This window comes from Chelonia mydas, chromosome 24 (assembly GCF_015237465.2).
Source record: "Chelonia mydas isolate rCheMyd1 chromosome 24, rCheMyd1.pri.v2, whole genome shotgun sequence".
Classification (NCBI taxonomy): Eukaryota; Metazoa; Chordata; order Testudines; family Cheloniidae; genus Chelonia; species Chelonia mydas.
This window is the reverse complement of record NC_051264.2, coordinates 5,355,151-5,375,333: the sequence shown is the minus strand read 5'-3', so window position 1 is coordinate 5,375,333 and position 20,183 is coordinate 5,355,151. Positions and strand designations below refer to the sequence as shown.

The window sequence follows — 20,183 nt, the reverse complement described above, 5'->3', positions numbered from 1 at the left end:
TCGGGTGTCTTTTGCAGATGACCAAGAGACCCGGGAGCCCTTGAACTCCATTGAGAAGGAAGCAGATGCTGACTTAGCCAACCACCGGCCCAGCGATGAGCAGAGGAAGAAGGACAACAAGAAGAGCAAGAAATACTCCCGTCTCTCCTGCTTGCGCCGCCGGCGCCATCCCCAGAAGGTCGATGAGAGTGACCTGAGCGAGGGCTTTGACTCTGACTCCAGCCAGGACTTCACTAAGGGCAGCGATGGCTCGGAGAGTGGCTCGGAGAAAAGCGACGAGGAGGTGGAGACAGCCTTTGATGTGGAGACAGACTCAGATATGAACAGCCAGGAATCCCGTTCCGACCTGGAGGATATGGAGGACGAGCCAGGGGAGGAGGGATGCGGCCGAACCAAAAGCATGAAAAATGGGGCCAAGGAGGCCTTAAAAAACTGCATGGAGGGGAGCGGGCTGGTGGACTCTAAAAGCCTGAGTGTCTCCAAGACTGAGAATTCAGATGCTGCAGTCAATGGGCCAGGGTCCATGGGCACTAATGAAGCTAGCATAGCCAGTAACCTCCAGGCCATGTCCACACAGCTGTTCCAGACCAAACGCTGCTTTCGCTTGGCCCCCACCTTCAGCAACGTCCTCTTGAAACCAACTCATGAACCAGCTGCCTTGAAGCAGGTAGTGGACAGCAAGCCTTGTGTCAATGGGGATGTGGAGAAGCCCGGCTTCCCTGAGCAAGGTAAGGATGGATACTTGGTTGCAAATTATATCTTTACTGGCATGGAAGAATACACAGAGCTGGGTAGAAAATGATTGAGCAGTAGCAGTCTTCTCGAGGAGTGAAATCTATCCCTGTGCAACACTATAGTGCATTACTGTGCTACCGTGGCACCTGGGAGCCCCAGTCGTGGTCCAAGACCCTGTTGTGCTTGGTGCTGTACAGACTCAAGATGGTCCCTGCCCCAAGAGGCTTACAATCTAAATGTAAGAAAAGAGACAACAGACGGATATAGGGAGAGAACAATGAGATATTGTTTGTCAGCATGATACACTGAAGTCCCCTGGAGCCCTGTTTTGACCAGAGTGGGACTTAAATGGTGGATAGGCTGCCTGTTTGCATAGGAATTAATTTCATCCTTAATGCATGGAAGGCCAGTTCCATACGTTACCGTAAAACGAGAGGGCAGTGCATCAGGACAGTGTTGTATAATATTTCTGTGTGACGTAATAAGAGGATTAACCTGTTAACACAGAACAATTTGGTGAGATAACTTTACTTATTGAACTAGTTGGAGATAGTTTGTAAGCTTCTGTGCAATAGGCACAATAATATTTCCAACTGGGTGTTTAGGGGCTTTATTAATTAATACGGAGGGACATTATAAGTTAGCGTGTTTCCCAAAGTATGGGCTGTATTCCCCTGTGGGATGCAAAGGACAAACTGAGGAGGTATCAGTGGAACTTAGTTCTCAAAAGTGTCATCTTTTATTTTTAAAGTCTCTAGCTGTTATGGTTGTGAAGAAAACCTTCAAAATGTGAAGCAAATGTAACTCGTACAGAGATGTCTGCCTGAGTTTTCAGAGAGCCTGACATAGTATCTCTGTGGTCTGAACTGCCCTATTCATTTCAGTGAGTGCTGATTTACATGCCAATGAGAGTTAACAGTGTTGACATTTAAACACTTTGCTGCTCTTCAAAGCGTGGAAGAAAGGAGAGGAAAGGTCATGTTATGAAGATCTATACCAGCATTTCCTAAAGTTTGGGGTGCAGAGGATTAGATTGCAGGGTGGAGATGATGTATCAATTAAGGCTTTCTCTACACTACAGAGCCTGTTCTGGCATAGTTCCCTAGTGTAAATGCAGCCTAAGTGGCAGGACTTCTTCTGCTGGCGTAGCTACACCACCTCCCTGAACTAAGCTAATAGAAGCACTCTTCTGTAAGTATAGTTGCTTCTGCGTGGGGGTTTTGCTGGCACATGTTGGCTAGGGGCTGTGAATTTTTTCACACTCTAGATGACATAAGTATGCCAGCATAATTTTGTAGTGTGGACCAGGCATTGCAGGGTAGCAAAAGAGTTGAGGTCAGTTTCATTTTCTTAAAAGGGGGATCAACTTTCAAAACTTTGGGAAATGCTGTTATAACCTGTTCAAAGGGAACAGTCCTGATAGATAGGAGGGGCCGGGGCTACTCCAGAGAAGGCTGCTGGAGGGATGGGGGCATTTCTACAGCCCTCAGCACCATAGCGTCTGGACCACTCCTCAAAATCAAACCCGCTCGGAGACTCTGGCTCCCCTTTACGTTCGGAGCTGGTGTCCAGAGAGGCTGGTGCTTTCCACGCTGCACTGGGGCACCTTGGGGACACACACGGCTGGGAGAAGGACCCTCACGGCACCGCACAGGAGAGTCTGCAGCTCCAAGGAGGTGCTATAATATATATATTTAATTTTATTTTTTTTAAATCTTTTGGGGGGAGGGATAGCTCAGTGGTTTGAGCATTGGCCTGCTAAACCCAGGGTTTTGAGTTCAATCCTTGAGGGGGCCATTTAGGGATCTGAGGCAAAAAGGAAAAAAATTTGGATGATTTAGTTGGGGTTTGGCCCTGCTTTGAGCAGGGGGTGGGACTAGATGACCTCCTGAGGTCCCTTCCAACCCTGATATTCTCTGATTCTATGACTAGGTCTTTCTCATCTCTGACTTCTGTGGTAGTATGAAAAGCAGACTTAGCACCATTCTTCTCTGTTGCCCTGCATTGTACAGTCATTTACACCATTGCAAAGTATGTACAAAATGCTACTGTTCTGATTTGCAAGTGTTTCATAGAGCATTAGTGTAAATGCCTGCACAAGGTGTAGGGTAATGGAGAAATGGGCCATTAATGTTTAAATGCCAATATAAAGTCACCAGCATATCTGTAAAATTAGTTTTGGGTTCTGTGTTTTTGTCAATGCTTCCTGATGAAATTCATTCCACTCCCAAAGCTAAAGGTCTGTTCAATTGCTAGTGCTGCAGAGTCTAGCTGAATTTGAAATTTTGGCTGTTTTACTGCTTATTAAATCATAAAAATGTTGTGATTGGAACTTAACTGGCAATTCTGATGGTGAATGAGGAAAATAGAATCCAGGTGACTCTCCCCTAGCTGTACTGACTTGGTGAGCTCTGCAGAGTTCACAGAAGTGAAAACTTGTTTGTGTCAGTAAAAGTCAGCAGATTTGACTGAGTGACATGCAAAGAGCAGAGGTGTGGCATTAGGGGCAATTTCTATACACTGTCAACCATAATATCACATCAGTCTTTAGGTTTGTAGGGCCAGATTCTAACTTTTGATGCACAGTAGATGGCACTGCAGATTTCTTAAAGCTATTCAGTGACATGTATTATTCAAACAAAGTAATGTTCTGGGAGAGAACAGATAGAAAAAGAGATGATATAATACAAGTGCATTGTCTGTATTTCAGATAAACCACTTGGGCCAGTCTGGTCTTGTTTGTTAGTCACTCCTTCCAGCTTCCCTTATATCCGGGAGCAAGGAAGCATTTTGCATCAAGCTCAAACCTAGTTTCCATGGGAATGCAACTCTGACAAGGACTCAGGCTTTGCCTAGGCTAAGATTTAAAGGTACAGTGTGAGATCATGTTAACTAGCTTGAGCTAACTAACACCTTCTAAAACTCTAGTCAAGAAAAGGCAAGTTGTACTCTAGCATGCTAAATCTGGAGATTTAGAAAGGGATAGATCAAGTTAGCTAACATGATCTAATGCCACACCATTAAATCCTAGTCTAGACAGAGCCTCAGGGCTTGTCTCCCACTTCCAGGGGCGGGGCCGGGGGGGGGCACAGGGGTGACCGATGTGCAGCAATGTGAAAACCTGCTAAATCAACCGCCGATCGCTCTACCGTGGACTTTGGTACTCCATCGGAACAAGAAGCATAAGGTAAGTCAACGGATAAAGATATCACGGCACTTGATGCAGGTGGAATAAAGAAGCATTCTTATCCCCACTGAAGAAAGGATAGGTAGGGAGGGTCAGAGGGTCACTAACTTGCTTAGGATAACACAGCAAGTATGGGGAAGTTGGGAATCGCTCCCAGGTGTGTCAGCTGTTCTTCTAGCCACTAGTTTATTATTACTTTTATTATTTGATTACTGTAGTGCCTAGAGATCTAGAGATGGACCAGGACCCCCTAGTGGTAGGGGCTGTACAAATGTAGAACAAAAGGCGGACCTTGCCCCAAGGAGAAATCTAAGTGTAAGAGAAGAGAGAACAGATGGATAAGCGAACAGACAGGGGAGTACAAGGAAACAGTGAGACTATACTGGTTAGCATGATGAGCCTGCTGTCTTCCAAGAGATAGTTACACCAATCAGTAAACTACTGTTGTGGGTGTGTGCGGATGAAGCAGGGAATGTTGAAGCATCTTTCCCTTCCCACTCCAGTGGTGACTCGCTGTGCAAATGCCAATATGGTTTCTTACCAGGTCTCCACTTGATATTTAACGCAGGGTATCTTTGCTCTTTTCGTTGTTGTTTCAGATGACTTGTCCGACTCTGAAGAGAGCATCACCAGTAACAAATCCTGTCGGAACGAGAGATCCCTCCAAGAGAAACTAGAGATCATAACCAATGAGGGCCTGCTTCCGACTGTCAAGGTGTTCCTGGACTGGTTGAGAACCAACACTGACCTCATCATCATGTGTGCCCAGGTGTGGGGGTTTTGTTTAAATGTACACTGTTAATGACAGCGTCTCTTAAGTGTCAGCTTGGGTGATTATATTGTGATAAGCCTCCCTGTAGATTCAGGTGGATACATTTTGTCCCTTCCTGGCAAAAATAATGATTGTGACTTTAATGTGTATTGTTAAACAGATCCCATGTTGCACCATAGATTCAACAGCAACTCAGTGATGGGGGTAGTGATCTCTGTGCATGGTTTGCAAATCAGTGTGTTAAGTTTGTAAAGCACTTTGGGATCTCTTGGGATGAAATGTATTATTCATAATCAAATTACTTCCTCTCACTTTTATAACTATTTTATTGTTAGGTTCTACCCTACAAATACGTTTTGGTGATGGGGGAACAGGGGATTCAGGGTTATTAAATAGCCCTGACCTAGAAGCCATGAGAATGAAACAAACCCACATCTAGACACAGGGATCATCTATCACAATTGCTGTTGAGTCTTCTGTCTGTTTCAACAACTCGCCAAAAAAATGAGAGGGTGGATGTAGAGGCAACTGCTGGTTAGGTGGCCTGCTGGCTAGGTCAGGAGACTGGGCATCCATAGGCCAGAGATTCCATTCTTGACTCTGGTAGTGTCTTGTTGTGTCTTTGAACAAGTCATCCTTGCCTCTCTACCTTGGTTTCCCTGTCTATCAAATTAAACTAAATCTCTACATCACAGGATGTTGAGGCTTAATTATTTGCAAAGTGCTTTGAAGTCTCTGGAAGGTGCTATCTAAGTGCAAAGTATCCTCATAATTATTTGCATCTATCTTGACTTGAAGATTTGCATGACTTGATATATTTTGCAGCCTTTTTTTTTCCTTCTTCCAGAGCTCCCAGAGTCTATGGAACAGACTGTCCGTGCTTCTGAACCTTCTGCCTTCTGCTGGAGAACTGAAGGAACCAGGTACCGTTGGAGCCCATCCCGTATCATTATCCTCCAAACAAACAAACAATGCTCCCTGCACAGATTCAACTCCTTATTGTTCAAACCTAGTTATCAGTGGTGCTTATCGCTCATTATCCTGCAAGGTGAGAGTAACTAATGCAACTTGGTTTACAAGGATGATGGAATATGAGTAAGGCCATGTCTACCTTAGCCTCTGTTGTGTTGAATCATGATTCAAGTTAGTTACCTCCCATGGTTTGGTTAGCTAGTGTGGATGGAGTCAAACTGTACTAAAGCAGGGTACTTGATTGACTGGCTCAGACCTTAATGGAAACTGGTAGCATGCCATAGACATTCCCGTATGACCAAAATGCTTGAACTTTGAAGAACATAAAGCACAGCATAAGACTTCGGACCTCAGCTGTCCTGGCATCAGTGATGATCAGTCACATCTTACTGTATTTCCCCCCAACAATCTAGGGCTGGCTCTTGGTAACGAGGTCAAGGACTTGCTGATTGGCTGTGAGCTTCCAGACTTGAGCACCAGCTTGCTGCTTCCAGAAGACGTGGCGCTCCGTAACCTGCCCCCTCTGAAAAATGCACACAAGAGGTTTAACTTTGAGCAGGACAGACCCATACTCTCAGCGGTGGAGGAGGTGAGGATAGGCGAGCCCTGGATTCTTGCTACCAGCTAAATTTGTCTTGATAGAAACTTTTCCTTATCCTAGCAACACAGGAGGAGAGTCTAGTTTTATTGTGGGAGAGAGTGTGCCCCGAACTGAAATACCTTTGTGAACCTCAGGATGATTCACATTGCTTCTAGCTCCATCGCCCAGGCAGTGTCCAGAAACTTCCCTTTCCCCTCAAAGCAACGCAGAGCTGCTACCTATTGGTTTCTTTGCTGTGTTTAACCCCTCACCCTCCTTGTCTGGATAAATCAGTTGGGACGAGTCTTGAACCGTTTGCAGGCTATCTCCTTTAGCCCTGTGTCAGTGACGACGACTGGCAGTGGCAGAAGAATTGGCATTGTGCCATACTCATGCCCAGAATGGCTTTAATTGTCAGCCCAGCTGCAGAGTAAAAAGGGCTAAGATCATCATTACTGCATAGGGGAAGGTGAGACATTTAGGGAGAAAGTCAGGAGAGTAGTGGTCCATCTAATTTTGCTACGGCAATCTCTGAACTACCTGATGGCTTAGAGCACATTAACATTTGTCCACCTTTGCTACCTGATTTTTAAGGGAATGTTACGGCCTTTGATCTGGGAGCTGCGTTTTTAAAAATGTAAGATTCCAGCTGAGGAAGCCCGGGGATGAATTCCTGGATGTCTCCTCATGCTTTTGGTGCTCTGTGGAGAAACTCTGAGGCAAGATACAACAATCCAAAGCCGAGTACAGTCCCTCCTTTTACCAAAGCCTGCTTAGCTGTCCTGTTAGTTATGTCACCCCTCTTCAGAGAGATGACGACTCAGGTTCCAACAATGGGATAACTGGCCGGCACAGATTGCTCTGAAAAGCCAGATGTCATTGTTCTCTGTTCGAAAACCCTGACTGCAAACATTTCAAAGCACTCTGGCTGACTTTCCTGCACCCCTGACCCCATTTATTTTCTCCAAAGAATTATCATGTCCTGCATCTTCAGGAACATTCACAGAATTTTTCACTTTGTGTGTGTGTGTGTGTGTGTGTGTGTATATATATATATATATATATTTTTAGTCATTTCCACCTTTTTCTAAAAGTTTAGGTTCTTGCTTCTCAGCTAGCGCAGGCTGCTGCAAGGGGGGTGTGGTACATCTCATGTCAAACCATCTCGTTCCTTGCAGTCCGTGATTCGTATTTGCTGCATCCGCAGCTTTGGCCACTTCATCACCCACTTGCAAGGCAGCATCCTGCAGTTTAATTCGGAGGTCGGGATCTTCATTAGCATCGCCCAGTCTGAGCAGGACAACTTGCTGCATCAGGCCCAGGCCCAGTTCCGCATGGTGAGTTGGAAGAGTCTTAGGCTGTGTCTACACTGCTACTTTCAGCACTAACACTTCAGTCGTTCAGGGGCGTGAAAAAACACCCCCCGAGCGGCAAAAGTTTTAACGCTGAAAAGCGCTTTATCACCAGGAATGCCAATCAAGCTACCACCGCTCATTCAGGGTGGTTATTTTTTTATTGCCGGAAGAGCTCTCCCCCAGCGGTAAAGCGTGACTACGCTGCCCACCTCACAGCGCTGCTGCGGCCGCGTGGCAACGCAGGCGTTGTAGACGTACCCTCAGAGGGGCTGTTGCTCTGTGACATGCTGGCATCCCAGACTAATGTTGCCATTGGCTCCTCTGCCTGGCCGTGTGTTCCTGAACAAGCTCGGTAATGGCTCATAATTGACACACTTTCAGTGCCTAGTGAGAGAAGAGGTTGGCCACATTCCTCTTGGGAAAGCTGCTTGCCAGGAGCAAAGTGCATCTAGGGACAAAAGTCTGTTCCTGTTGAGACTTGCTGTTCCGTAAGAGGATAATCCGCCCCACCAAGTTGTGAATGAAAAGTCATAGATAATCTGGCGTGCTAATGAATGTGCCACAAGCATTGTCCCCCAGTGTAATGCAGGGAATTGGCTCTAGAGAGCTGCCCCACCCCCTGGCAAATCATTATTGTGTAGTCTTTGTGCATGGGAAAAACTCCATCCCAGATTTGCAGCTCTGGAGGACCAAAGTTTGTTGTACAGAGCAGATGCAGTTCAAGAATTGGCAGAACCAAGCTTTTTTTCCATGCTGCCTCACCAAAATTTACCTCTGCCCTCCCCAGAGGGGGATGGTAATCCATTCTTCCTCTCCCATCGGCTGAGACAGCTGACAAGGTGGGCCAATCATGATGGGGACTTTTGTACCCGCTCATTTCATACAAGCCACCGTCAGATGGTAACAACTGTCCTGGTTGGCTTGGGTTGGATTCAAGCTGGTGACCTGGAGGCAAACAGTTTCTCTCCCTTTACCAGTCCCTTGAGCGATTTGTTCCCCTTTTCTCAGTACCTTTCTGGAAGTACATGCTAATCACTAGCCCACACTCTTCCTGCTAATTTTATTTTTAACTCTATTTTTAAAACTAGGCTGCGGAGGAAGCTCGTCGGAACAGGTTAATGAGAGACATGGCTCAGCTCCGACTGCAGGTATGAGATCCCAGCTGTCAGCTAAACCACCAGGTCTGTTAACGTAGAGTTAATGTCCAAGCGCATGAATGAACCTGGCCTGCCAATCTTCTATGTGGTACACTTATGGAAGTCATAGTTGTTCACATCTCATTCTTAAAAAACCCCAAACAGGTCAGCCCCTCTGTTTTGACCTAGTGTAATAATAACTGTAGAGATCTGCCTCTTAAAACAGTACCGTCTGATCTGAGGCGTGGTTAGAGCAGGGGTACTAACAATCAGGACTCCTGGGTCCTATTTCCAGCCCAGCTCCTCAATTGCTCTGTGACCTTAGCAAAGATCTCCCATTCTGTCACAGTTTACCCCTCTGGAAATAGGTATACGCCTTTCAAGGGCCTTTGGTAAGACATCAGTAAGTCGTTTGGGATATTGAGATGTAAGGCACTCTACAAACACAAAGTAGTATCATTACCATTAGGTGCCCCTGTGAGTACAGATTTGGAGAACTCCATAAAGGTATACCAGATGTGTGCTGTACATGTTGTATATGCTCTCTGTAAAGATAGGGAGACTCTTTGAAGAGTTTATTTTTGTCAAGAAAGGAATAAAAGGTCTGGCTCATGGAAATATTCAGAGGTGTGTGGAGTTTGTGTAGATGCCACATTAATGGAGTGACAGATAAAAACGGTCAGTCTACTCAGGCACCAAGGATGTCTCAGTACAGGCAGGAACCCTTAACCAAGGTGGTTATTGCTCAGATGCAGAAAGTCGAATTTACGGCCTGATTTGAGGCTGAGAGGGAATTTATACCTCGCCTTGGGAGAGTTTTCACCGTCCGCTGGCCCAGGGAACACATTTGTCAGGATCAGGCGGGCTCATGCCATGCGATTGGGGAAGTGGAGGGGCTGGGCTGCACATGACAGGAGGACCATCACTCTTTCTGTTTCTGCATGAATTCCTAATCTGGTATTGCTGCTATCCTGTTTCAGCTGGAGGTTTCTCAGCTGGAGGGGAGTCTCCAACAGCCCAAAGCTCAGTCTGCCATGTCTCCTTATCTTGTCCCAGACACCCAAGCTCTCTGCCAGCACCTCAACATCATCCGGCAGTTAGCTACCAGCGGCAGGTTCATCATCATCATCCCTCGAACAGGTACAATTAGGCTCCTGTTTGCGTGTGTGGTTTTGAAGGGGTTCAAGCCCAAAGGCTTTCAAGAGAGTCACGCTCCCTTTGAGAACAATGGAGAATCCTCTCTGTCCCCCAGCTGAGAACAGGAGGTGGGTGTCAGGTGCTGAGCTCTGTTGGAAATCGGGCCCATGGTTCTTGAGTAGCTCGGCAACCTCCGAGGTCAGAGGGAACACTGGTGTCTGGATTTCCCCTACAAAACTTGTCCAGTGTTCTTGTATAAATGTGCAAGGAGGTTAGTGACTCTTAGAAAGCTGAGGCAAAGACAGCCCCTGTGTTGCAGAGCTTTGGAGAATGGTTGGCTTAGCTGATGTGCTGGGGGAATCTATTCAGTCTTATGACAACCAAATTACCTCGGGTTCAGCCCACATTGCTATGTGCCTTGCCTGATTTGTGGTGGCTGTTTTTGTGATTTGTGTGAAATGAGGTGGTGGGCAAGTTCCCATTTCCTTAATGTTTGTGAAGGGCTTTGAGGATGAAAATAGCTATAAATACTACATATTCCCCCCCAACTTGTGCATCACTTTGTAATACCCTGTGAACTTAGAACAACCTGTTCTTGTCTGCTATACACCCCCCTTTCCTTCTTCAGACCCCACTCCTTAAATCCTGTTTCTTCCATAAATCCTCCTTGTATTGGTTTCCTCCCCTGCACCAGAACTTCTATCCCATGTTGGTTTTCCTATAGATGGCAAGGTCTTTGGGGCAGGGACACTCTCTCTGTTTTGCATAGTTCCCCATGTATATGCACGACACTTTATAAATAAATGTCCACATCTCAAACCACTGGCCACAGCTGGCATTCATTGGCACCTTTGTTTGCATTCTCAGCAGAGATCAAGGACTTAATGTTTCATGGAAACTGATCTTCCTGTTTACCCCTAGGAAGGTGAGCTCTTCAGGTCAGAGTTAGAGCAATGTTGGGACATTGTAGGGGAGCCTGACCTGCCCTTTTTTGTGGCTAGAGGATCCTATTCCCAAGGGCTGTGAGTTCAGTGCTTACTCCCAGCACTAATTAAATTTATGTTTTACTGAAAAAGGCTCCTTGCCTCAGGAGTAGCAGCTGAAAATCATTGCATAGGTCCTTCTTTGGCCATTTTATTTGTAGCTCAGGCTGGAGTCTAACATGGTTCATCAGCTAATAACTGGAGAAAGGTCCAGGTCAGCAGCTGATTAGTTTGTATTTAGCAGCAGCATAAAGTTATTTCCACCTGCCAGAGGCAATTCCACAGATCCTAGAGTTCATGCCACATGTAGGATTAACCTGTAAAGGCACGAACAAACTAACTTTCTCACTTCTCTTTTTTATTAGTGATTGACGGTTTAGACTTCCTGAAAAAGGAGAATGCAGGCGCTCGCGACAGCATCCGATATTTAGAGGCAGAATTTAAAAAGGGAAACAGGTAAATACCCTTTCCCTTTGGTTTTAAAATAAATGTATCTGTTTCTTATGTAGAAAAAGTCCTTCAAATAAATGGTGTTTTGTTCAGATAGAACACAGAATAAGAACAGAATGGAAAATGGGCACAGTTAAACATATACCAGGGCAGTACGAAGAAGGCACTGGCAGCACAATGATTTAATGTGGTTCATAGATGGATCTCAAAACACACGACTGTTTGACAATCTCTGTGTACCTGTAGGGACCACTTTACTTAGTAATGAAATGCAGCCACTTCTGGTGTGGGAAGTTGCAGCTGCTTATTGATGCACAGCATTTTAGGACAGGAATTGGGGAATGGTTTTTCCAACAGAATTTCAAGCATATAGAATGTAATCAAATCCCCTTGAGAATGAAGTGGCTGAGTGGCTAACAGAATATGCAAACTTTCCTTAAAATCAGGTTTTATATCAGCGGTCCGATATTTGCCACTGTCTGGTCCTATCTTTAGAAAAAGGCCACTGGGGTGATGCTGGAAATTGTTCCTCTCTAGTCTACTCGCATGCACTGAGTCAACACATTGGATAAAGGAAAACTGCGTGTTCTAATCTATTTGATCTTTAGAAAGTCTTTGACAAAGTTTCTCACAAGAGGCTACTAAGGAGTCATGAGGTGAGAGGCAAAGTACTGTTATGGATTAGAAATTGGCTGAGAAACAGAAAACAAAGATTAGGAATAAATGGTCAGCTTGTAAAATGTCAGAAGGTTAATGGTGTCATGACCCAGAAATCTGTGTTAGGGCTGATGGCACTTTACATGACACTGATCTGGTGATGCACAAACAGTGAGGTATCTACATTTGAAGGAACATGAAATTATTTAGGTAAGTTGAGACTAGAGAAAGCCATGAGGAACTTCAAATGGGACCTAAGCAAGCTGGGTGACAGGGCAGCACCAGCTTTTGGTAAACATCCAGCAGTGCCAAGGAAACCAACATGCTTAGAATCATACAACTTCCTTTGCTTTAAAATATTGACATTTTCCCTTTTAGTAACCTCCATGTGGACTCAGCAAATCTGCTCTTTCCTCAGGTACATTCGTTGCCAGAAAGATGTTGGGAAAAACTTTGAGAGGCATAAACTGAAGAGACAGGATTTAGATGCCTGGTAAGGTTACAGCTTAGCACAACCTTTGGAGTTCTTACTTTCTCATTACATGCGTGCCAGGTGGGTTTTGGGATGAGGTGCCACCTTTGGGACTAGTTACATACATTTGGGTTGCTAGATTTGATCCTATTCTTCAGATTGTTCTAAACCTGCAAAACAAAGGGGCTGTGAGGTCCAGTGTCTTATCTACTGGAGGAGGATCAAATCTGGCAACCCATATTCATGCAACTAGACCCATTGGGACTCAGGACTCCGGGTTCTATTCTCATCTGTGCCACTAGACAGCTGGGCGAGTCACTTCCTTTCTCTTTCTCAGTTTCCCTCCTGCCCTTTGTCTGTCTTGTCTATTTAGATTATAAGACAGTTGGGGCTGCGACTTTCTCATATTATGGGTGTGCATGGTGGGGTCATGATCTCAGGGCCTCTCAGTGCTACTTTTAATACAAATAATGGGGTTGAGAGACACTGCACTGCTAGGATGAAGCTTGCCCTGCAGCTGTATAAACTTACACTTTTGTGGATAAGTGAAATCAGTATCTGTTTGCACAGACACAAATAGCAATTTGATTTTTCTTACATCAATGTGACAGGAACCTCTATAAAATATTGGACAGCTGCAAACAGCTGACTGTGTCCCAAGGAAACGGAGAGGATGACACCACAGGGATGGTTACCATCATAACTGGCTTTCAGCCGGATGATCCAAGCAAATTCTCTGCACCCATGCAGGTCAGTGTCTCAGAATAAGGTAACTGGGTTACAACAGCTGACAAAATCCTTCCTGACCCCAGGTAAGGGAAAAAACTCCTTTCATCATCAGCATCCTTTCTGCAAGTGTATTTTCTGCCTGGGCTAGTAAGTGCACTCTTTTTCCACAAGCCTGGGTTATAAATCGTGGCCTTTATTTTTGTTTGCAGTAGGGCACCTTTACACTACACTGGTAGTGCAAAGGGGTCTTTGGAATGGACATAACTGTAACTTACACCATTTTAAAGCCCCTTTACGATGTCTGAGCAGCGTAAAGGGACCCTAGGGTGAATACAAATCAGATGGTTTTGGTTCTGCACGGGCACTTCTGCTGAGATTTTCAAAGCTGCCTAGATGCCCAACTCCCATCAATTGAAATGGCAATTGTATGTCTATATCCCCTCGTCTGCTTTGAAAATCTCAGTCTCTGTTTAGGCTCTGCCCCCTTTGGAAGAGCTGTGGCTTCCTATATAAGGAATAAAGTGTGCCCCTTTTCCAGGTTCTTCTCTTGTCACTGATCTTGTGCTCTTGAGGATGGAAAACAGCAAAACTTCTAAAAACATAGTTCCATGTTGTGTACAGGAATTGTTCAGGGTGGGCCAAAGGGGCAGAATTTCATGTAATTAGAGAAAAAAATGACAAAGAATTTGAGAAGGCTGTCAGGAAATGTTTCCCAACTTTGAGCTCAGTCAGCCTCAGTCAAAAAGCCCCGTTCCTTAAGAGATTTAAATTTGGTGGACAAAGTTCTGGAGACTCTATTGTGGTGGTTGGATGATAGATTACTTTGGGAGACCAGTGGGCTTTTCCCATGCCAACGTTCTGTGATATTTTACTGATGTCTTCCCCTGCCCCACACACAGAGTCAAGGAAAAATAAAAATCTAACTCTGAACTACCTAATGAAATAAAAATTCTCCTTCCATTGGCAGTAGGGAAGGAAAAGAGCTTTTAAACTGAGGAGGGAGGTTGATCTTGTGGTGAAGGCACTGTACTGGGGCTCAGGAGACCTGGGTTCATTTCCTGGCTTTGCCACATGTTTCATGTGGAACTTAAAGTGAGTCATTTAATCACTCTGGGACTGAAGGATAACACTTCTCTCTCACACAAGGGTGTTGAGGCTAATACCATCCCATGGTGATGGGTGGTCATGTAAGTGCCTACATAGATAGTATCATCCAGTCTGCTGTCTTGGCAATGCAGGAAAAAATTCCCTCTGTGTGTGATTGTCTTGTTTTTGTCTCCAGTCTGCTATCCAGGCAGCAGCCAGTGCCAGTGTAGAAATAAAAAATGTTCTGGAGTTCTACAAGCAGTGGAAGGAGATGGGCTGATGGTCAGAAGGGCATCGGGTTGGTGTACCTTTCTCTCCCCCTCTCAGAACGCGCGGTGTCTGAACGAAGGAAACAAAACACAGGCGAGACTTGACACGAAGAAGCAGCAGCAGCAGCAGCAACCATGAGAAAAACAAATCCAGTTCCGGCACGCACACAAAACACCCACAACCCACACCACGAACAGACGACTGTACATCTCCAACAGCGCCAACTGCTCTGAGAAGAGAGACACCTCAGCGAGGCCAAGAAGAGATCTCCCCTTCTCCCGGTCGGCAGGGATGGGCGAGAGACGGGCAGTCGTTCATCCCCCTGCTTGGTCGTCCCCAATAGTCAGGCAGCTGCTTGTATGTACTTTATTTAAACAAGCCAAAACCACAGCAGTGGAAATGGAACACAGAAGGGGCTAGCCTCCGGGGCTGGGGACAAAGTTCCAAAGAGTGCTCTTGGTTGGGAATCTGGTGATAGGAAAATGAACACCTTTTTAATTAATTTTTCCATCTTCATTCTTTTAATTCTTAGCATATATATGTGTATATATACATATGTGTGTGTGTGTATGTATGTGTGTATATATATATATATATACACATGTGTATATATATATGTATATATATATTTAAAAAAGTGGAGTTCCTTTGGGGTTCTGCATCCTCTTCAAATGTTAAAGAATTAAAGAGAACAAGGAAATGATGATGCTATTTTTAAACAGAAAAGCAAAAAAGAAGTTTTAGGAACAAATATATTTATTCCTCCCCGGCCCTTTCCATACTGGGGGGAGTGCAAAGTGATTATTGCCTGTAGAGAAAAGCACCAGACGGAAACCTTCCCTATCCCGCTAGGAGTTTGGTGTGCATTCCTTGCTTTTGTACTTGTTGCGTGTTTTGTGAGCCATGATAGGTCTAGCTTGGGCTGTTTGAGAGAATCGGAGGAAAGGATTCGTTCCTCCTCCTAAACGACCCCCGCCCCCAGCATTAGGTCTTTGTGCAGGGGAGGGTAAAGGTGAATGCAATCCAGGCTAGTTGCTGGTCGTCGTAATGGAGCTGCATTGGATGCTTAGACAGTGGCAAGGGTTGTTGATTTGGCTTGAGCCTGCTGAGACTCAAGAAACAAATCGGACCTGAAAACCTCTCCAAAGGGTCCCTAATTCCTCTTCCTTATTTTGCAGTGGGGTGTTGGGGGAGGAGGGGGCGCAGAGGATTTTCTTAAGCTTATCAACGGTCTCTTCAGTTGCTCTCGGACTCAGCTTCTTCTGTGTAAAACGAGAGGTTTGCAGAGCTTATGTAGTCCCTAGGAGCAGGAGGGGGAAATGCAGTGGTCACTGCAAGTCAGTGTCATCCGGAGCTGGCCCATGGACTGTTCTGTGCCTTTCAGTCAGTACAGAAGCATCCATAAAGGAAGGGAAAGCAATAGCTGTGCAGATGCTGGAATCAGCTCCCTTTGTTTCCTGAGAGGTAAATTTACAAACCTCTCTCCTGCACCCTCTCTACGCATCCTCCATCTGACTTCTGGTAACACTGATACCTGTAAATGAAAAGCACATTGCTATAAAGATCACGAAGCACTGGGTAGAAGTTCCATCTCTGTTGATCTGTGTCCCTGTATTTTCAGACCAGATGTCCCCATCCACTTGAACCAGCAGCAACTATGCAAGTAATGAGTTTAACCCACTGGTCTCTGTCCAGCTCTTTTTAATTTGGCCTGACAAGAAGCTGCTATAACTGGTTATTAATAGTGTACTACGAGTGGACCATTTGAAAACATAACCATTTGCAATACCTGCAGATTTCCCAGCATAACAAATCATACCAGAATTGCAAAATGTCCCATTTGGGTTCAGATCAGTATGAATCCCACAGGATTCATCCACTTTGCAGCTTAGATCATTTTGCAGCCAGCAGCCTTGTTGCTCAGATGAAAGGCCTTGGAAAGCCAGTGTGCTTTAAAGGTGATTTTATTCCTTTGGAAAGCAGAGGAGGGCATAAGGGGTCCGTGTTACTAACCGATTTTCTCTTTATGTCTTCACCTGAAACTTGTGGTGCTTTACTAGGCCATGCCAAGAAGACAGCGTAAGCAAAAGTGCTGAATGGGGGCTTTCACCCGCTTCTGATGGCTTCCTGTGTTTACAAACAGATTTCAGCTGTGGCATGTCCCCAGGTGGAGTTTAGTGCATGGCATTTATCCTTTCCCACACGCGTGCAGCTGTTTTCTTTTATCAGGTCTGTTTCTGTTTAGCTCATGTTTTTATGTAATGGAAATGCAAAAAGTAAAAAAAGACCTACCCTGTGTATGATGTCTCCATCAGAACCCTCCCGCCTGAGTTGTACGAGCCAGAGCGGTGTAGCTTTGAAGGTGAAACCAATTCACCCCCTGCAATTCTGTCCCTGTTTTTGACATGATGCTGACCAGTGCACTAAAGTACACTCCCCGCTGACCCACACGTCTAGGTCATCTTGAATTCTGTCTGGTGGATCAGACTTCTCTCTGACTTGGGTGTTCTGCCCAGCTCCTCTTGGTAGGACGCAAACTGGAACCCACAGCCATGAGTGAGTTGTAGCGGAAGCAAGATCTGCATAAATGAAGCTTTGTCACAGCTGATTACATCTCTAGTCCTCGGAAATATTTATTTTTTTCTCCCTTCCGGGGGTGCCGTCTGAGACATGCTGTTCTGGTTTTGTAAAGAAATGGGAATAGTTTTACTGCAGTTAATGTCTAAAGCCCAGGATGGGAGCTGTTCAGATGTAGCATATTCCAATGGCCACGGATGAGATTAAGGGGGGGAAAAGCAGTGCAAGTGAAGCAGAAACTGAAAACCAGGCCCCCCCAAACAGATCCCATTGGCACTGCAGTTAGTTATGATTTCCAAGGCAACAGTGCAACCCAAAATTGGGACTGGAATCCTAGAGCCAAGCTTTGTGAGGCAGAGATCATGGATAGAGTGGGGGTGCAGAGCAGCTACCCAGCACTGCACAAATGTGACCAGGAAATGAGGATGATGCTAGGGAAGAGGAGAAGCCTTGGCACAGAAGAGATGTCCAGCTTGATGCCACAGCTCCTTGTCTTTTGAAATGGAGTGACTGAGCAGGCTGTTGATGGGGGGCTGTTTTGACAATTGCAGTGGGGCTATGCAAGACATTTTTAAATTTCATTTTTTGAAGGTGTTTTTTTAACCTCAAATTTATTTTGTAACAATAAACGTTGCTGAGCTAAAAAGAGATCCCCCTTCGTGTGTCCAGAAAGAGAAATCAAGGCATGATTTTTTTTTTAGGGGGGGAGTGTGTGTCTGTATTTTATAAAACATCCCTGTCTTGATGCACTGCCTGTCTAAAGGGTATTTTTGGTCATATCGCAAGTGTTTTGGTCATTAAGGAGGATGAGAAAGGCCCCTTGGCTATCCTCTGTTATGAGGAGTGTTGATCGCCCCTTTTGCTGTCTCCGTATACATCTTCAACCTCCTTTCTGCTGAGATAGGAAGCTTCAGGCAGGGGTGGCCAGTTTTCAAAGATGCATCTTGAAGCTCCCCAAGCATGCCTTTATCCTTCAAAAATGTGTGGCCATGCAACCGTGGTTCAATGCAAGCAACACACTTTCTGTGCCCTTGCCGGATTTAATCTGAATTGGAAAAGGGAAGAAAAATAGCATCTGAGTCTGTGGAATAGCACAGCCATAGATCAAGGCACCGAGGAAGATGACACGTTGTTCCCTCTTATGAAACATTTTCTTACATTGGGCTTTAATTGGAGGCACTGCTTGATTCTTTTCAGGAGAGGTGCAGGGGAGGATGCTTTCAAGGCTGGATCCCGCAACTCACAATGGGCCAAAATTCCCAACTAATAAGTTGGCACAGGTCTGTCAAATATGCAGCCATGATTAAATGCATAACTGGAGCTGTGCTGACTTAAACCCAGCAGGGGACTTGGTCCAGGAATCTCAAATCCCAGGCTAGAACTCAAACAGAGGTGGCCACTTTTAATGATCAGCAATGGAAGTTGCTAATGCCAAGTATTTCTCCGAGGCTACATCACTGAATGGCCAGTGGGGGACTGAGAGTTGATGTATCGTGGCCCACAGCACTAGTGCCCGTAGCTGCTTAGCGCTGTGGCTCGGGTCTTACAGGAGTCTCCCACAGCGTTCAGTAGCACCACCCTGAGCTGTAGCTGCAAACTGACCTTCCACGCTTTCCTAATGCAACATTCAAGCCTTGCAAAGCCAGCTCTTCCTCTGCTAATGCAAATGGTGCTATCTCAGTAGCTACCAAAAACCTTCTTAGACCACGTCCAAACTAGCCCCTGGGGGGAGAAATGTTAGCTCAAGCGTCATAACACCCGCTATGCTGGTAAAAAGAAAAAAAAAAAGTGCTTTATGGGGTTGAAACCGTTGTTTTTAATTTAATCGTTTTGTGTGTTTCTGGGCTTTGTTTTTCTTTTCCTTTTTTTCCCCTCCACCGAGTTGGATTCCCAGAAGCTTCAGCACGACAGCTGCATTCACGGAGACTGTTGGTTTCTGGGGGCTAATGTCGTCCTTGATTTCTCATGCGGGTGACATGTTTGTTTTGCCAGCAGCCGTCTATATGTGTAGCTATGGGTGAAAAACGCTGTTCGGTGTGTGTTGGACACTGTACTGTATGGGTAGGCTGTGCCAAAAACTCTTTATTTTAGGCTGTTCCCCCACTCTGGTCACACGATTTGTTTGAATGCCGTTTGAGACGACTCAGCTTTTTGTTCTTGTCATCTAGCAAGGGAGCTGTTTAAAGGGGGCGGGGGAATACAGTGGGATACCAGCTGATGATGAAATCAGAGGTCTGTCGGGATGAGAAGGGGAATGACCATGGGTATGGCTTTCCCGTAACCCAATCCTTCCTCTGCTTCTGCAAACATTACAACAAAAGTTGAGAGAATGGTTGCTGGGTTGGAGTCAAAGGAGGCTAACGCTCACCCTCCAGACATTTTATAGCAAAAACGACCCCTAGCCTGTGGATTCACAGTTCAATGGTGATTAACCAGGGAGTCGTGGGCACGCTGTCCAGGTGATGTGTGTCCTAGCAGAACCGTGCCACACACTTGTCAGTTGTCTGATAAGATGAACTCAAAGTGGATTTGGGACATGGGGAGCACAGGGCCTTTTGACCTCTGATTTCATGGCATGCGTCTGACCGTGGTTGGAACACATTGACTGGCTTAATAAAAGTACAAGATGTTTGTACCTCCTGATCGCTCCATTCATTATTTCTCCCCTTTATTGTTTATGATCGTTGAGTCCATCCCTGGCACGCAGAACAGCACCTTTCTTGTAGATCTGTGCCTGCCAGGCTAAATTGGACATTTCTCCAACTACTTTTAAATGTCATTTTCACGCTGACTTCAGAGACGCAGATGGGAGTTCGTGGCACAAGTTCTGCCTCGCCAGGAAATTGCCTTTCATTAGATTGGCTCCTGGCATGTCATGAGTCGTTTTGCTCTCTCCGGTGAGACTGAGTGGGCATCCCTCTTTCTACTGAGTCCGCTGTCTTTGTATTAGCTGGTGACTATGACGCTTGCGAAAGTTACCAGACACGCAGCCCTGGGACTCCAGTCCTTGAGCCACAGAACAGATGCAGCAGCGTGAAAAGTTTGTGCTCCCTCCCCGAAGCAAAACCAGGGATGGCAACAAGTT

General features: G+C 45.6%; 1 protein-coding gene across 5 annotated transcripts in view; it reads left to right on the top strand.

Moving 5' to 3' along the window:
- SMG5 (SMG5 nonsense mediated mRNA decay factor) overlaps positions 1–19,733 on the top strand; it is a 44,989-nt gene extending 25,256 nt beyond the window's left edge. For 4 of the 5 annotated variants that reach the window (XM_037882668.2, XM_037882670.2, XM_037882671.2 and 1 more), the window contains 11 exons: positions 18–728; positions 4,522–4,691; positions 5,542–5,617; positions 6,080–6,255; positions 7,425–7,583; positions 8,690–8,749; positions 9,718–9,877; positions 11,223–11,313; positions 12,383–12,457; positions 13,048–13,186; positions 14,448–19,733. In XM_037882668.2, coding sequence (XP_037738596.1) covers positions 18–728; positions 4,522–4,691; positions 5,542–5,617; positions 6,080–6,255; positions 7,425–7,583; positions 8,690–8,749; positions 9,718–9,877; positions 11,223–11,313; positions 12,383–12,457; positions 13,048–13,186; positions 14,448–14,531 — 1,901 coding nt within the window. In that variant the 3' untranslated portion in view covers positions 14,532–19,733. Of the gene's footprint in view, positions 1–17; positions 729–4,521; positions 4,692–5,541; positions 5,618–6,079; positions 6,256–7,424; positions 7,584–8,689; positions 8,750–9,717; positions 9,878–11,222; positions 11,314–12,382; positions 12,458–13,047; positions 13,187–14,447 lie in introns of those variants that run through there. The other variant, XR_006287351.1, reaches the window with a different exon arrangement.
- Positions 19,734–20,183: the final 450 nt, after the last annotated feature.